This window comes from Cervus canadensis, chromosome 5 (genome assembly GCF_019320065.1).
Source record: "Cervus canadensis isolate Bull #8, Minnesota chromosome 5, ASM1932006v1, whole genome shotgun sequence".
In the NCBI taxonomy this organism is placed as follows: Eukaryota; Metazoa; Chordata; class Mammalia; order Artiodactyla; family Cervidae; genus Cervus; species Cervus canadensis.
Genome location: NC_057390.1, coordinates 92,915,588 through 92,933,967, shown reverse-complemented (window position 1 = coordinate 92,933,967; position 18,380 = coordinate 92,915,588). Strand labels below are relative to the sequence as shown.

General features: G+C 54.7%; 2 protein-coding genes across 10 annotated transcripts in view; one reads left to right on the top strand and one right to left on the bottom strand.

The window, feature by feature from the left end:
• ANGPTL2 (angiopoietin like 2) overlaps positions 1-8,905 on the top strand; it is a 35,891-nt gene extending 26,986 nt beyond the window's left edge. Inside the window, exons 3-5 of the mRNA XM_043469598.1 lie at positions 2,667-2,860; positions 4,498-4,768; positions 7,203-8,905. Of these exons, the coding sequence (XP_043325533.1) occupies positions 2,667-2,860; positions 4,498-4,768; positions 7,203-7,402 (665 nt within the window). The 3' untranslated portion in view covers positions 7,403-8,905. The remainder of the gene's footprint in view (positions 1-2,666; positions 2,861-4,497; positions 4,769-7,202) is intronic.
• The window catches only part of RALGPS1 (Ral GEF with PH domain and SH3 binding motif 1), a 296,430-nt gene that overhangs the window by 129,192 nt on the left and 148,858 nt on the right, over positions 1-18,380 (bottom strand). The window lies entirely within an intron of this gene.

Sequence of the window (18,380 nt, the reverse complement as noted above, 5' to 3'; positions counted from 1 at the left end):
AACCCATTTTTTTTCTCCGTCATTAATGTTCTTTCTGGAGGTGTGGGCTCCCCTTCTTGGGATGGAAGAGGCACAAGGCAAAGAAGGAGGTGGCTGTTTGTGTCGTATCTGCTACAGGGCGGGTTCTGGGGGCCAAGAGGGCTGGCCGGCGGGTAAATGGGTAAGCACCGCTCCCTGGAGGATGCAGGGAGGGGGTCAACGGTCAGTGGTCAGCGGTGAGCGCTCACGCCCACCTTGCTTCTTGGTGCTGCTGGGCCCCGGGCACAAAGGGTGAAAAAGGCAGTCCGTGCCCTGCCGTCAGGTTCCAGGTGGGGACACTCACGCACTGCCATGAGGCCTCAGGAAAGGCCCACATGAGGTGTCCGACAGAGACCACATTCAACCTCATCCTACTTAACCATCACAGAGGACTAATCCAGCCCCATCACCTCCACGAGGGAGCGTGAGAAGTCTGATCGACACGGGAAAAGCCACACACACCTGCTCCTGTGCCTGTCCACTCCTCTCCCCCACGTGCAGAAAGGATTGGACCCACGGGAATGCAGGTCGAGAGAAGGCTTCCACCGCCCAGCACAGGACCTGCTGGGGCCAGGACGCAATATCAACAGTTGTTGAACAAACATATGCACAAATGGAATAAGATGGAGTTCTCTTAGGACTTTTGGTCTGAACCATTCTTCAGTTAAGGACTGCTTTGAAGAGAAGCTAAAGCTGTGTGTGGTGATATTATTTAAAAATACACAGTTCAGTGGCTAGGTCCTGAAAAATATCTGAAGTTTCCTCAGATCAATTAGGATGAATCCAGTTTACTTGGCTCCTAGTGACTCGGGTTTGCGCCCACTTGAGGACCTGACTAACGTTCAAACACGGGAAACCACTGCCAGGGGAAATGGGGGAGGGGCGAAAGACCTCTCGCAGTGACCCCCACCCAGCTGCCCAACATCAGGGAAGTCCCAGGTCACAGAACCCTTCTGGTCTTAGTTTCAGAAGAGCCATGTATTGGGATGGGGTGGACACCATCCTTTAAGCTCATGGACCTTGAAACGTGAGTTCTGAGTGCCTTGGTCCTTGGTGAGCTTGCTCTAGTATATACTAATAGAGCTAAACAGAAATGCTTTTGTTGTTGTTCAGTTGCTAAGTCGTGTCAGACTCAATGACCCCATGGACTGCAGCACGGCAGGCTTCTCCTGTTCTTTACTGTCTCCCAGAGTTTGATCCATTGAGCTGGTGATCTTATCCAGCCATTTCATCCTCTGCCACCCCCCTTCTCCTCCTGCCCTCAATCTTTCCCAGAAAAAAAGTGAACATGAAAGTCGATCAGTACTGTCTGCCATCCCCTTCTCCTCCTACCCTCAATCTTTCCCAGAAAGAAAGTAAAAGTGAAAGTCACTCAGCAGTGTCTGACTCTTTGCAACCCCATGGACTATACAGTTCTTGGACTTCTTCAAGCCAGAATACTGCAGTGGGTGGCCTTTCCCTCCTCCAGGAGATATTCCCAACCCAGTGATCGAACCTAGGTCTCCTGCATTGCAGGCAGATTCTTCACCAGCTGAGACACAAGGGAAGCCCAAGAATACTGGAGTGGGTAGCCTATCCCTTCTTCAGGGGATCTTCCCGACCCAGGAATCGAATTGGGGTCTCCTACATTGCAGGCAGATTCTTTACCAAGTGAGCCATCAGGGAAGCCCAATCTTTCTCAGAATCAGGGTCTTTTCCAATGAGTCGGCTCTTCTCATCAGGTGGCCAAAGTATTTGAGCTTCAGCATCAGTCCTTCCAATGCTTCCCTGGTGGCTCAGACAGTAAAGAATCTGCCTTCAACGCAGAAGACCTGGGTTCAGTCCCTGGGTTGGGAAGATCCCCTGGAGGGGGAATGACAACCCACCCCTGTATTCTTGCCTGGGAAATTCTGTGAAGAGAAGAGCCTGAGGGGCTACAGTCCATGGGGTCGCAAAGAGTCAGACACAACCAAGCAATGAACAGAAACTTAAGTCCCCCCAAAAGATATCTGGAGGCCAGTGTCTGAATCCCAGAAATGTCCCAAAATTTCTGGCTACAGGTTCTGGGCACTGCTGGGGCCCCTGTGACCCCATGGAATTTCACTTACTAAAAACTGCAGCGACTGTCCCCGAGCACCATCCCTGGGAAGGCTGGTGTGGAGTCAGCCAGGCTGGGAAGGGCAGCAAGCCAGGCTCACTGGCCAGGCGGAGCCCCAAAGGTGTTGACAGATGCTGCTGCCCCTCAGCAGGCTCACATATCCTTCTGCCAATAAAACAACCTAGAAAAATCACTCCCGGACTTGCACATAAATATCCCAGCAATCCGTACCGTTCCATGAGGTAAACATGAGCTGCCTCTACAGAAGGGGGAAACAGAGGGCTTGGCAAGTAAGGAAGCTCGGCCCACCACACCGTGTAGGAGTCGGGGTGAAAGTGTGCCCAGAACCCAGGTGTCCGGACCCCCGAGTCCTGGGTTCTTGTCTTTACATCACGTTGCTTCTCAAACTCACAAACCCAAAGCAGTGCCCTGCAGGCCTGTGGCTTCCAGCCGGAGCCTAGCCCGAGGCTGAGCTGCTGCGGGTGCAGCCGGCGGTGGGGGGAAGGGCAGGACGCGACTCAGGGGCCAGGCGACAGGGCGGTCTGTGACGCGTGCACACCTGTGCCCCCAGGCCCATGGAGAGACTGCCTGCAAGCCCTGGAGGATGGCCACGACACCAGCTCCATCTACCTGGTGAAGCCAGAGAATACCAACCGCCTCATGCAGGTGTGGTGCGACCAGAGACATGACCCCGGGGGCTGGACGGTCATCCAGAGGCGGCTGGACGGCTCGGTCAACTTCTTCCGGAACTGGGAGACGTACAAGGTGAGGACCCCCACCCCCTGCCACCCAGAGCACCAGGGCCCTCGGAGGGAGTCAGGTGTTGCCCGTGAGGCCTGTGTGGCCCGAGGGAGGAGGACCCTGACAGGGCTACCAAGGTGGGGAGGATCAGCTGCTCCTTCCTGGCCCTGCCGACAACCACGGCAGGATACAGAGTGAGGGGTCCAAACCACGAAAGCCCCACAGACGGGGAGGGAACTTAGAGCCCAGTCCTGATATGGGGAGCACTGTGGTCCCGGCTGGGGCTCCCAGGGGAAGACCTGCCCTCAAAGCCCAGAAAGGGCAGGGCCTGAGGCTCCAGGGCCCTGGGAGGATCTCCTACATGGCCTGCTGTAGGGAATTGCGGAGATACTGGGTCCTAACCCCAGGGTTCAGCCTCGGGGCTCCCAATTCCCAGGGAGCTGAATGCTCCTCCTCCTAGTAGGAGGAAAGGCTGAGGGCTCTGCCCCACTCCCGGCTTCCTCCTCTGAACAAAGAGGCCGTGCGGAGGACACCCGCCACGTGCAGGTGCTTCTGTTTACCACCTCCTTTACTCTCAGGTCAGCCCCATGGGGAGAGGCTGGTCCGGACCCAGTTTAGGGATGAAAAGTCTGCACAGACAGGAGCAGGCAGAGCAGTGAACACAGCCTAGGCACAGCTGACCAGCACCAGGATCGCGACACCCACACGAGGCTCCGCGGGCCCCACTCCTGCCCTGCTTGTCCTCCAACCCACCTCCTGACCGGCCTGTGCCCTTTGCTTTCTCCTCTGCCTCCTAGCCGAGAGGTTCCTGAAGCCTCACTTCCCTCACTCCTTCCATCTCCTCTCCACGTTCCCTTCCTCAGAGCAGTCGGCACAGGGGTTACATCTGGGCTCTAGGCTCAAATCCTGGCTCACAAGCTCTGCGACCCTGGGCCTCTCTGGACCTCAGTCCACCCACTCTAGGGAGGACACTGAGAGTACCCCGCTCACAGGGCTGGTGTGAGGATTAAGAAAATAACCTATGAAAAGCTCTGATAAGAGTACCAGCATTAAGTCCTACTGAACACTGGTTATTATTATCATTAACGAATTCAGCTATTTCCAAGACTTCAAGTGGCCACCACTTGGCCGATGACTCTCAAAACCATATGGAAAAATGGTAATATATCCACTGGATTCTAGACCTAGGAGGGATCATGCCTTTGTCAGAGCTCACACCCGTGCCTTGGTTTACAAGAGACTCTTACACGCAGCCCCTCCCCAGAGAAGGGAACAGAAACTCAGAGAAGGTAAGGGAATTGCCCAAGGAACTCATGTTGCAAGCCTACTGTGTGCTAGGCTCTCAATTTACCAGGTTACGTGTGTTCCTATAGCAACCCTGCAGGATGGATAATGTAGAGGAACCCATGTTCACACAATGCTTAGCACGAAACAGGCACTCTATCAATAGTCTCGAGTGATGCCTGACTGAGGCTGAGAACATGCAAAGTGACTTCATCAAGTGACAGCCAGGTGGGGAAAGCAAGGGATTATATGCAGGCCTGCCTTCTGCTCTGCCTGCTTCCAAGACCCCGCGTCCGGCGCTGAGCAGCCGACAGCTGGGCCCAGCTGGCTGAGCATACTGCATATTCCTCACTAATGCTCTCCCACATTTTCCCCAGCAAGGGTTTGGGAACATTGACGGCGAGTACTGGCTGGGCCTGGAGAACATTTACTGGCTGACGAACCAAGGCAACTACAAGCTGCTGGTGACCATGGAGGACTGGTCTGGCCGCAAGGTCTTTGCAGAGTATGCTAGCTTCCGCCTGGAGCCTGAGAGCGAGTATTACAAGCTGCGGCTGGGGCGCTACCATGGCAATGCTGGCGACTCCTTCACCTGGCACAATGGCAAGCAGTTCACCACCCTGGACAGAGACCACGACGTCTACACAGGTAGGAGCAGGTGAAGGGTGGGGGAACAGGGTCAACCAAAGCTCAGCCTCTGACTCCCGAGCCTGAGAACAGGACCATCCAGGGCCCAGCTGCCCAACTCTGTTCCCATCCCCTGAACGTCCACTCCTCTGCCCTCTGCCCACAGATCCCCTTTGCAAGGTCAGCATGGCATTTACGAAAAGGGCAAGGTACAGAGGTCCCCGAGTGACAGGCTGGAGGGCCACTCTGGGCCAAGCTGGACATTGTGCTGGGCTGTGCACCGCGTCACTCCCTGCCTGAGCACCAGGAGTCAGGGCCACACAGCCTGCGGAACAAGGCTGCCCCGCCTCCTATACGCCCGAGTCCTCCCAGTCCCTCTGGGCCTGTTTCCACATCTGGGAATGAGGACTTACCTACCGAGCAGAGGGTGAGAAGGGGGTGAGAAGGTGAGAAAGTGCCTGCAGTGCTCTGCCTGGGCCTTGGGAGACTAGGGCTCTGAGTAGGGACAGTCTCTCAGGCGTTGTCAGTGCAGCGCTGCGGGAAGCTACTGAGAGGAAATCGGGCAGGAGGGACGAATCCACCTGCCCAAGACTGCAGGCCTCAAGTCCAGATCTTTAGTAAATAAAAAGCAAGGGAGAAAACAGAAAACCCTGAGAAGCACACACAGCCTGGCCCCGAGTCTAGACATCAACCCCCCACCGCGTGCACCTCAGCTCCTGGGGACGAAGGGCCCTGCACCCTTGTCAGGTGGCAGAATTCATAGCTCCTCTGTGAGGGGCTGAGCCCCACTTCAGGCCGAGGCTGTCTGTTCTCGTGGGTGAACCTGGCCCTTTAGTCCCAGGCCAAAGGCTACCCCCTGCTTTGAGGATGCTAGTGGTAAAGAATCTGCCTGCCAATGCAGGAGACTCAAGAGACGCGATGTGGGTTTGATCCCTGGGTCGGGAAGATCCCCTGGAGGAGGAAATGGCAACCCACTCCAGGATTCCAGCCTGGGAAAATCCCACAGACAGAGGAGCCTGATGGGCTACAATCCAGGGGGTTGCAAAGAGTCGGACGCAACTGAGCCCCAAGAACTCTCTGCTCTTCAGAAAAGCCCGGCTGCCTGCCCCCGGAGGAGGGTCCCCACCCCAGGTCCCCAGGCAGCAGACAGGGACACTCCACACATCTCCACCTACTCCTGGCACAAAGCTGACCCTGCCACAGGGGCCCCGAGGAGGTGGCGTGTTTGCTGAGGCCAGGGCTGCCCAGGCTTCAGGAAGAGCAGGGCAGGAAGATGCCCTCTGAGCTGGTCGGACGCCGGGGACAGAAGGCTGGCTTACAGCCATTATGGGGAGCAGCAGAAGGCTGCTCTGCGGCCCCAACCGTCAGGCCCATCTGGCAGCAGGGTCACTGGACGCGAGGCAGTGAGCTCCCTGTCCCTGGAGGCGTGTGGGGCAAGCTTAGGAGGGGCATCCCCTGGCTGAGGAAGGCTTGGCTGTGGCATGCCCAGGGCCCTGCCCTCTGAATCCGACACAGCCACTCGGAGCTCGTGACCTCTGGTTGTAGCCCGAAGGAGCCAGAGGAGAACTCTGGGAAGACCTGGGCTGCCGGGGCTCTGGGCGCCTGGCGCTGGGACTCCTCTCGGTGTTCTGCCTCAGCCGGCCTGCTTCCTCCTCACCTCACCCCACGGCCGCTTCTGGAGCGGAGCCGCCAGCCCCGCTGGGTCGCCAAACCCTCAAACCTGATAAGGCAGCCTGTGCCCTGAGTGGGGTGCCCCCTGGGCCCGACAGTGTCGTCCCCATTCCTGGGAAGGGCAATGCCCCTGCATGCCCGCTTGTGCCTTGCCCACACTTTTAGTGGTGTTCCGAACTGCTTGTCCTTGGCAGCACAATCCAGCATGATATGAGGGTGCCAGAAACTTTATGAAAGTATCTTGCTTTTGTGGAAAAAAAAAAATTTTGGCTGGATGACAGGGTAGGGAGGAATAAAGGAACATTTCATCTTAAACACTTCCTCTGTCACTCTAGAAAGACTCTTGATCTAATAGTTTCAATGAAAAAGAAATTCCTAAGAAAAACCCTTTGGCTCTCAACCCGTCCACCTTGGGTCATTTCCATTTTCTGCACAAACCCGGGGTGTGGAGCCCTCCCTGGTGCTTGCTCCGCAGCTAGCCCTGGGCTAGTACTCGGCCTCCTTCAGCTCCCAGGTGGGTCCTACCTACCTTGTGCAGGGGCATCGCCTCATCCTTGTTTTACAAGGAGTGTTCGGGGGCTCACCAAGGTGAGGTCGTTCGCCCAAGATCACAGAGCCCGAGTCAGAAGGAAGGTCTGAGCAAGTCTGAGGCCCCGTGCCCTCTCTGGCATCCTTGTTCCAAATGCCCCCCAGTTGGGGGGTGTCCCTTGGAAGCCCCCCGAGAGCAAACAGCAGACACAAGTCAAACCTCCTCCCTGAACTTCTCGTTCTTTCTCTCCCGCAGGCAACTGTGCCCACTACCAGAAGGGCGGCTGGTGGTATAACGCCTGTGCCCACTCCAACCTCAATGGGGTCTGGTACCGAGGGGGCCACTACCGGAGCCGCTACCAGGACGGGGTCTACTGGGCTGAGTTCCGCGGAGGCTCCTACTCGCTCAAGAAGGTGGTGATGATGATCCGGCCCAACCCCAACACCTTCCACTAGGCTGGCCCCCCTCAGGGCCGCGAGGGCCGGGACGCTGGACTCGGACTCCCTGAGTCACCGCGGCAGATAAAGGCGGCCGATCTCTGTCCCTGCTACTCCTCTCCGCCTCGGACAGCCCTCCGTGTTTCCAGACAGGACAGGACTGCACATAAGTCTTTCCTTAAGTAAATTAAGTCCTTACAATAAAAACACACCTGCAAAGTACCTTCGTAATATACACGTGTGTGAGCCGACCTCGTGCACCTGTGTGAATGCCATGTATATATGCGTTTAGATATATACCTGTGCCGTATATCTAGATACATATATATAGGTTTGCCGTATATACCGAAACACAGGTATATTCAACTCTCAGATGTTGAGGGCTGTTCACGACAGCTCTGCTCTTAGGAGAAGAGCACTTCGTTTGTGTTGTGTTACTTGAGTCTGAGGGCACATCGCAGACTGTGTGGCTCCAGTTCAAACAGCAGTCCTTGGTGTGCACGTGCCTGGCTTCTTCTAGGACCGTCCACAGTGTTATCCTCTCACACTGGGCTTCCCAACTTCCTCGCTTAGGATCCTCTTTGGCACCTAACCCAGTTTCAAAACACCCTCCCCTCTCTATTTCTAGCCTTCTCCTTGTTCTCAGGACAGTTCACCACCTCCCCATCCAGCCAGCCACCCACCCACCTGCGCATCCACTCCACACCAGTCGCAAAGTGCCTTCTGCACTCCAGTCCCAGCCACTCGAGTTCCAGGCACCTTTCCTTTTCTTTTCTCCCCGCCGACTTACTCCTCACCTTTTCTATCCCCCTGTGCTTTCTTCCCGGGCAAGATTCCCTAGCTTCTCAGTAGGAAACAGTCTGGACTCCATGTGGTCAGGAAAGGGAAAGTCAGACCCCAAAGCTCACTCCCGGCCACATCGACAATGGTTAATTTCAGTCTCGTACTTTCCAGTCACACGTTAGCCTACTTGTCATTTTAACCTCTGCGAAGTAATAGCCTACCTTGCCAGAAGATATTCAACTGAAGAGAAAGCATCATCCAACTGTTGGGGGCCCCAAACGGCTACAGACCAAAGGTGTCATGCTCTCAGGCCGACTGGCGTCCACATCTCGTCTCCAGACTACACTTCCCCAGAGACAAGGCGCCTCAAAAACGAGAACTGGCCACTTGCCGTGAGTTACTGAATAATCAGGGGCCACGGAGCCCTCGGTCAGCACGTTGCTGGCCCTGAAGCATCAGGCTCAGTACTGCTGGGACTCTTGCCAAGCAGGGAGCGAGGGACAAACAAGAAGGTGAGACCCTCCTGGAGGGCGCATGGGTCAGGGCGGGCGGGTGAGACGGTGGAACGTTTGGTACTGTTTGCGTCCGGCTGTGTGCCTATTACCTCAGCAGTCTCACAAGTGTACCATGTAGCACGTTTTGTGTATATAAAAGGGAGGGTTTTTTTTTTAATATATTCTCAGATTATCCTTGTAATAACACATCTGCAATAAAAGCCATCTGTGCTATCTGGATGTATCTACATCGTGCGTTATTGTTTTAGAAAGCTTTCCTGGGGCCTCCGACACCACAGCCTCTTTGAGTAACACCAGGAAGAGATTCATCCCGGTGTTTAGAAATACTCCAGTCTCCCAATCCCTGGTTGCCACCTGTGCCCTCAGAAGTCCCATGACAGAACCTCAGGCCACGAAGGCTCTCTGGAGGCCCGCCTCCTTAAGTCCAGTTGTGTCTGGATGTCTCTGCTGGATACAGGCAGTACAGTCAACCCCTAAAACACCCTTCCCCAGGTCTGGTCCCATTTCATCAAATGACACCTTCTACTTAACTGCTCTGGGCTTCTCTAGTGGCTCAGACGGTAAAGAATCTGCCTGCAAGGCAGGAGACCCGGGTTCGATCCCTGGGTCGGGAAGATCCCCTGGAGAAGGGAATGGCTACCCACTCCAGTATTCTTGTCCGGAGAATTCCATGGACAGAGGAGCCTGGTGGGCTACAGTCCATGGGATTGCAAAGAGTGGGACACAACGGAGCAGGCACGTCTACTCAACTGCTCGGGTCAGAAGCAAGGACTCCTCCCTCTCCGTGGCTGTGGTCCACCATCCCTCCGTGCAAGGCCTCTTCTCCACCTTGACGTAGGCCTTCCTCCCCCTCCCCTTGACTGAGGCTCCCCACCAGACCAGGAGCCCTGTGCCTTCGCCTTCCTCTCCCAATAAGACTTCCACAAAAGCTGCTAGAACCACCTTCGGTGGATACGGAAGGCATCTCGGGGCATGACAGGAAACCCCAAAACCATAAAGGAAAAGACAAGGGATAGGACTAAAGAAAATTCCATGGTTTTTGCCCTCTGGCAAACAAAGCAAAATAAAACGTGACAAAGATTGAAAAGCAAATACTAAATGAGAGAAAAATTTAGGATTGACATTCATGATGTGCCAAGAACTCTTTCAAATTATGAAGAAAGATATAAACACTGTTACAGAAAACTTGGTGACGCACACAAACACAGAAGAAGACTCAAAAATGGCCAGTAAACAAGAAAAGAGGCCAACCTCAGAAATCACCAGAGAGGTACATTAAATCAAGCATAGACCATCACATGGTGTCTGGCGGACTAGCAAAAACGAAAAAAGGTCAATCTCCACGTTGACAAGGGAATAGAGAAGAAACACATACTCTGTATACTCTGGATGGAAGTATAAACTGATTCAATATTTTTAAAGAGCAGTCTGGCAATGTATACATCAAAATTTGAAATGCACTTAAACCCTTGGACTCACCAATGTCTCTTCGTGATAACCAAGCAATGGTGCCATACGAGAGCCTTTTCTGGCACAGCTGTTGTGTGGAGAGACTGATGTTTACTGAAGCTTACTGAGTGCTTGGAACTGGACTTGTGTCCACTTATGTGGCCTCACAGCAGCCTGTGAAGGAGGGACTATTGTTCTCACTCCACAGTAGGGGAGAAAGAGGGGCTTTCGGCTAGAATGCTGGTAAAAATGCACCCTCAGGAATATTTCAGAAGGTTCTGGGTGTCAGGCTCTAAGGAAAGAGTTCTCAACTCCCTTCTCCCAAAGCCCCAGTCAGTGGTGGGAGTCACAGTGGAATCTGGACACTACCAAGTGTCCTCAACTTTGGCCCATCCCATGCCCACCCCGGATACCTGGACTGGAGCGTGTGGCATGCAAGGACAGAAGGCGGAGGAAGACAGGGCCCAATCTAGCCTGTCACTGGTCTCTGTACAAACCCAGAGCAGCGAGCTCGGGGTGGGGGGATGAGGGGTAGCCACATTTTTTTCTAAACTGGTTGGGAAGCAAACAAAAGCAGGGCATGACATCACCATTCTCCAAGCCCCACTCACCCCAATACCCAAAACTGTTGTTGTTCAGTCGCTAAGTCATGTCCAACTGTCTGCAACCCCACGGACTGCAGCACACCAGGCCTCCCTCTCCCTCACCATCTCCCGGAGTTCACCCAAGTTCCTGTCCATTGAATCAGTGATGTCATCCGACCATCTCACCAAGCCCCACCCACCCCGATACCTAAAACTGAGTCTTGGTCAAATCATACCCCAGCCACGTGGAAGGAGAGGAAGGAATAAGCGCATCAGAGACTAGGAAATCCACTCTCCCTGGGGTAAAACGGCAGAAGGGGAGCAGTTTACCAAACCAACAGCATCAAAGAAGAGAACAGGGAGAGGAAAGGGAGGTACTCAAGGCCTAGCTCCTGGCGCCCAGGGAGTCGCTCCCCGGCCAGCACGCAGGCCGTCAACACTCGGCCCGACCAAGCCTACATCCACACCCCTCCTCCTCCCCCATCCTGCCCAGGGACTTCTCATAGGACAGTCACGGGGTCCTCCTGCTACTAAGGTCTCCATGATGAGCGCATCCACAGACAGACCCACGAGGAAGTCAGTGAAACCCTGGTGGATGGAGGGCACCCACCTGCTGGACTCCCGCAGGGAACATGGCAGGAAGACAGAGAGTGACGCTGAGCGGCACCCCTCCCCTGAATCAAGAGGATCTGAGCCAAGACTGAAAAGAGAAACCTTTGAACTACTGCAAACATGGGGCGGGAATCCACAACGTTCATAATCCACAGGTGCTTTGTGGGAACTCAAGGGTTCCCTGATCTCCCAGGGGCACCTCATCCGTTGTATATGGTCTGGGAAAGACTCTCAGTTACAGTAAGGGAAAGCTAGAGAGTTGGATTAAACAGAAAAGGGAACATTTTTTAAGTGTAACAAAATGTTAAACAGCCACTCTTTCTGCCTCAGTTTTACCTGAGGCTCGAAAGGCTAAGTAAGGACAAAATAATAGCTGCCAAAGGTTCCCACATTCTGGAGCAAGGTGCAGGACCATCCCTGCGAGGGGGAGGCTCCACACTGGTTCTGCAGCATCAGCTGACTGCCCACCTGTGGCCTGTGGAGGCTCAGAAAGTGCATCCCAGGGAGTGGGGGTGGGCGAGGGGGAGAGGATGAGTCGGCCCCATGCTATGCTCCCCGAGACCACAGGGAGGGTGGGTGCTCGCCACCCCCCTCAACTCAAGTCTAGTGAGAGGAGCTTCCAGGGACCATTCCAGGAGTCTGACGTGGGTGAGCGTCAGCACCACCATCTGACTCATGTCTCAAGTCTGCAGGCCGGGGCGGGAAGCAGCGAGAAGTGGTACTGCAGTGCAAGCCAATGGCAAGACCAAAGTGGGGGGCTCCTAGGAACTAGGGCGCTGCCTGCATGGAGGGCTGGGGGCAGTGCAGGAGGCCCAAGGGCCAAGGAAGGGCACTGCCCCCACGAAGGGAGCTGAGTCAGAGGTGCCCAGAATGGAAATTCTGAAGAAGCAGCAGCAAAGAGGGAGAAAGGATTGCAAAGAGAGGAAAAGAGAGAGCGTGCGAGCTGGCAATGGGCACACGCGCGGGGCGCCAGCTCTGGTTCCAACCTCACGGGCCACATCAGATGGGCCCTTGCCTCCCCCTCGTCTGTCACGCCTGTTCCCACCCCGAGGGCCACAAAGCTCAGTGGCCCAGGGCGGAGGTGGGCTCTGGTGGACTGCGCGTGTGCCTCCCCCACCCCAGGGCCTCTGCCCGGCCAGGCTGTGGGAGTCCAGGCTTCTGAGCCCTACCCTGGGCGGTCTGCAGGGACGTGACTGTTAACAGCAGAGAGACCTCGGGGCCTGCTGAGTTCCCTGGGTTGACTGGGAAAACAGCTAATCCACAGAGCAGGCTGGAAAGGACACTGGGGAAAAATAAAGTCGGTTTCTTCTTACACCTGATTGAGTCCAGCTCCTTTAATAAGCTGGTTACATAAGGACACGAGGTATCTCCCGGAGTCCATGAGCAGGGACGCAGCTGGGCCTCATGAGGGCCAGGAACCAGAAACTGCCTGGAAGGCCTTCAAGAGGCCAGGCGGCCGCCTCTCGGCCTCTCTTCCTTCCCTTCCCCTTCCTCTTGCCTACAGGGTCTCTGTTTCTCGTTGAGAGAGGATCTGCTTTTCCCAGCACAGAATTTCTGAGCTCACGTGTCCTTCTCGTCTGAGTGCCAGCAAAGACCTGAAGGCCCTCTCCTTCCAGGCTAGCTCCCAGCCAGGGGACCCGACTGGCCCGTTCCGGCTGGTCATCCACCTCACTTCTGTGGACTGGGCTCCGAGCAGAGCTGGGCGGAAGGCACCAGGCTGGGCTGATGCTCAAGGCAGTGGAAGGAGTAGGGGAAGTTCCCAGGGTCCTACGGGAAGAGAGGTCAAAGCTGGCGCTGTACCCGAGAGGGTGTCCAGGCGATACTCCAGCTGTGGTTGGAGACTGCACTTCGCCAGCTAGATGGATTCTGTCCATTACTCTTTACATCGTGTCCCGTTCCCAGCTCCTCCCCTGCAGACACTTGCCCTCCCAGGCTCAGCTGTGTCACTAAACATGACACACAGCTGTGCCCAGATGGGGCTCTTCCTGCCCTTCCTGGATACGCAGAGTTTCTCAACAGCCTGCATGGATACAGGAGGCCACGAGTCCCCTGCTGCTGGGCTCCAGGCAGTATTTCCTCTAGATAATGCTCATGCCCCCCACCATCTGTGGGTGGGTGCTTTCCATGTGCCAGGCACCATGTGCGTCTCTCTAAACCTTCACAACCACCCTGTGAGGTGGGCTCTACAATTAGCCCCTCTTCAACATAACAGAAATCGAGGCTCATGGGCCCTAGGTGACTGGCCTGAGAACATGTAGCCTGGGACACTCAGGGTTTGAGCTTGAGTTTATCTGACTCTTGAGCTCCTGCTTCTGGGAGGATTAGATCTTGGTCCCCAAAGATGAAATGAAACCACTTAAGCTCCTCCTTCACTCCATCATCGTGTCCTATATGTGTGGGAATCACGAGGCATGGAGTCTGCTGCCCACACAAGCAGATGTGTGAGGTGGCCAGCCAGCCTGCCTGTGCAGAAGCAGCCGGATGGACAGTAGGGCCCCAGATGTCAGGAAGTCAGGGCTGTTTGCCCAATTTAGCCCCATGCTGAGGGCACAGAAGAGTAAGGGCAGTGACAGAGGACATCGCTCAGCTTCCTGGGGCTTCCAGTCCTTTGCCCGGACTCACAGGGCTGGCCCTGCCTTTTTCCTTTTCTCTTGTCAGACAATCTATGGACTAAGCCTCACCCTTTGGCACGGGGAGTGTCCTGCCTGTGGCTGCTCTGGCCGTCACCTCGTGCACCAATTCCATCTCATCCAAGCCTTGGTCTGCACAATCTGGTAACTGGGTCCCCGCTGTGCTGGCTCGTCTCCCATCTCCACAGCTTCAGGACCCGGGCTTGCTTGGCTAGTCTCTCGGATCTCACAATGAGGCCGGAACCAGCCCCAGTCTGGGATTCTGCCCCTTGTGGACACATGTCTTGGTATCTACAAGACCTTGTGGACACTCCAGTACTCCTGTCTCTCCTGACCTGGGGCATCCCGGGCCAGTTCACCCACACAAGGGAGCCCAGACACAGATAATCCCTCCCATCTGTGCAGCCTTCCTCAAGCACTTCCACATGCGGCACCTCCCCAGCTTGCCAATGGTCATGATACATCTGTCTCCACGGGCTGGTCAGGGGTGACCCCTTCCCCCTGAGGCAGTACGTGTGCCCTCCTGGAGCTGAGGGACGTCTCAAGTGAGGAGGATGGCTCGCTGGGCAAGGGTGGACCAGCCACACTGGCCCTGACCCATAGCAGAGCCCCTCCCGAGTGGCTAAGGAGTCCAGAGGGAGTAGCTAAGAGGGAATGGAATTAGAATTGCCTCTGGAGCAGTGTTTAGACACAGGCCCACACCCCAGTCACCTCAGAGAGCGGGGAGAATTAGAAGAAGCACGCAGCTTCCTTAGAGCTGGGGAAGCCGACCCAGCCCGAGGGGAGAGTGCCGGGCGTCGACTTCTGTCAGTGCCTCTCCGCAGGGCAGGGCAGAGCTATGCTGGGGATGCGGGGAGGGGGACTGAGGATGGACAGTCAGGGCGAGAGGCAGGAAGCAGGGACAGCCGGGAGGGAGGCCGGACGGCCAGGCTGCCTAGCCCAGGCCCAGGGAGCACAGCCTGGAAGCAGGAAACAGCTTCTCTGCACAAAGAACTCGTGGGTGGGGAAATGTGCATTAATACTACAGGCCTCCTTCCCCTGTCATTTCATCGTAAGTCACTGGTAGGTAAAGGCCAGCACTGCTGGGAGTGGAGAAGACAGGCAGGCAGGCACAGCTGGTGGGAGCGCAGCGCAGCCCAGGAGTGGTCCTCAACAGCATCTCTCGTCATCTTCACCCAGCAATTCCAACTCCGGCTCACAGTGTTTCAGAAATACCCTGACAGGTGAGCAAAGACACAGGCACAGAGGTGTTCTCCACCACAGCATCCGTCCAAGGGGGAAAGTACAAATGACCTCAGTGTTTATCAACTGGGGCCACACAAAGCGACTCACGTCCAGGCCCCAGCCTGACAAACCACCACGTGGCCGTGGGTGCCACGGAGCCACGGGGAAGGATGCAGGAGTTGGGTACCTGCTGCCACTGGACAATAGCCGCCGCACTTCAAGGGGAACAAAAAGTAAGGTGCAAAACAGACTGTTTACCCAAATGTTCCCCGTTTGGTTAAAAAGGGCAAGACTCTTCCCACACCCCCCGTGCCCAGATACTCGTATGTGTGGATTCAAGTGCCCGGAAGGACACACCCACCTGTCAGCTCCGGGCGCCTCTGCAAAGCAGAGACTCTCGGGTGAATGAGTCTTACGGCAAACAATGTGTTCCTTCTGTCATTGTAAGAGTTTGTAAAAGGATCGGTGGGCTTCCCAGGTGGCTCAGTGGTAAGGAATCCACCTGCCAAAGCAGGAGACACAAGAGACGACAGTTCGATCCCTGGGCCAGGAAGAAATGGCAACCTACCCCAGTATTCTTGCCTGGGAAATCCCATGGACAGAGGAGCCTGGCGGGCTACAGTCCAGGGGGGTCGCAAAAGAGTCAGACATGACCTAGCGACTGAACAACAACAACAGATGGAAAGGATCAGTACGAGCAGAATGGCACCGCTGGGCACAGCCTTCCTGGCCGCACGAAGTGGAGCTCTCGCCCCCACTGCCCCCCAGCAGCCCGGCCCAGGCACTCCTGGGCCACTGAAGACCTGGATGCCTTGCTCTAGGCCTTTCTGAGGATGACTTCCTGGGACCTTTAGGGCCTTGTCAGCTTGTCCTCAGGCACCCTTCTTATTCATAGAGCAGCTGGAATTCACCACCTCTGCCCTAGAGGATTTCCTCCTCTCAAAAATAGCTTCTGAGAGGGACCCAGAACTTCCTGCTTGTCCCAGAGAGCCATCTGACAGTCTTTTTTCTTATCAAGCTTTTTTTTTTAATGATAAATATTTTACAGCAAATAATTATTGTTTACTCTGTGTAGAAGATTATCTGGGGTTCACTGCATGCAACAATTTTCTCTTCCCAACAACTCCATGAGGTAAATCCTGTGGTTATTCACATTTTAAAGACCATGGAGGGAGGCAGAGGGGAAGCAAGTAACATTTCCAAGATTTCTCAGCTAATTAGTGGTGGAGTCAGGGCCTAAAAGAAAGCGGCTGGCCTGCAGGCCCCTGGCTCTTAACTACTCCAATATACTGTCTCCGAAAAGGAAACAGAAAATAGTACACATTTAAGGAATCTGGGGATCAATGGCTTGTCCTGAATTTATGGGTTCACAGAGTCCTCTCCATAAACAGTCAAAGGCAGGTAAGAAGTAATTCCACCCTCTTTGCCCCCACACTAGCCCCTCGTTGCAGACGTCAGCTCAGCACCCACGGCCCAAGGGTACACACCTCCATCTTTAGCACTAGAAGCCCAGACCCCAGAGACTAAAGACCAGAGAGGGGGACAAAAGGAGTCTTCCTCCCTAAAGCCTGCTTTCCATAGTCTGGAGTTCAGCCTGAGGCATCTGCTCTGTTGGGGAGATCGTCAATAGCAATCACATTCTTTTTCTGGGTCGGCCCTACCTCCACAAGGGAGCAGGTCTCAGCTCTGGACTTCCATCAATAGAGTAAACCCAAAATACATACAGGAATTGCCGGCTTGTTCCACCATCGTGTAGGCTGCCTTGTGGTATGGCTCAGCATTTCTTGATTCCTACAGTTAGAACTTGTCTCTCAGAGAGAGAGACTCTCTCTCTCTCTCTGGCCCTGACTGCAACCTGCTCCTAATTCAGCCCCGGGGCCTGCTGTGTCTCCTGCAGCAAGTCTGTGGGCACCCTGAGGACACTGTTTCGCCCTCTGTTTCTGTAGCATCTCTTGCATTCCCATGGTGGGTTCATACAAAATATATATGCAATAGATGAATGAGTATACTTCAGGCAGTTCAAGTCTTTTTTTCTTTTTTAACACTGAGAACCTGACAGTCTTTTGTGTGTTGACTTTTTTTTTTTTTGCAATGCTCATGAACTTTTATTTAACGAGTCACAGCTGATTTTGGTCCAGTACAGATGGGGCAGCAACAGAGCAACAGACGGGAGGTAGTGATAAAGGTGGTGCCGTGCGCTGGTTATCCCTGCTGTGTAACAAGTTACCCCCACAGTTAGCAGCTACAATAATGAACATTTGCCATCTTGCAGTTCTGTGGGTCAGGTGTTTGGGTGTGTCTCAGCTGGGTGTGTCTCCGGCTCAAGGTGTCCTGTGGGACTGCAGTAAAGCTGTCGGCCGGGACTGCAGTTGCCTCTGGAGGCTCCGCTTGGGCGGGATCTGCTTCTGAACTCACTCATGTGCCTCCTGGCAGGCCTCAAACCCTCGCCATTGGCCTCTCCACATGACTGCCAAATGCTCAGCAGCTGGATTCCCCATGGATGTGTGCGCCAAGAGGGAGGAAGAAGAGGGCAACATCCTACAGAGAAACAGTCCTTTAATAACAGAATCCCAGAGAGATGCCCATTACTTCTGTCCTCCTCGATTTGCTAGTAGCAAGTCAGTGTGTCCTGCCATGATCCAGGGGAAGGGGCTACAGAAGGAATCATTGGGGGCTGTCTTAGAAGCTGTCCACCATGTGAAATCTCTTAGATTCTCAGGGCCACTTTCTCTCCAAAAGAGACATCCCAACGGCCCCAGATGAGTCCTGAGGCTGGAGAAACTCTATAGTCTTTCCTGCATCCCTAACCCTTCACTCCTTTAGGACTGGCTGACCCTGGCAGGGCCCTCCATCTCCCATCCTGAGCCCGGTACCACACAGGAGGGCCCTGGCACCATCCCTCTTTTCTGCCCACTCTCTGGTTTCCCAAGAGGGTAAAGGCCATTAGCGGGAACATTCGGCATCTTCCGAGGTTAGCAGGCACTGGGGTCAGACCAGGGTTGGAGAACTGGTCTCACCATTAGAAAGTGGCACTAGTAAGTGCTAAAACTTTTAGTGAGTTTTTTTCAGCTTGTGCAGCTGTAAAATAAATTAAAAAAAAAAATAGTGCCTCCCTCGAAGGAAGTTGAGTTGGGAGGATTAAATGAGACAATCTGTGTAAAATGTTTGGTGCAACACCTGTCACGTGGTAAAAAGCATG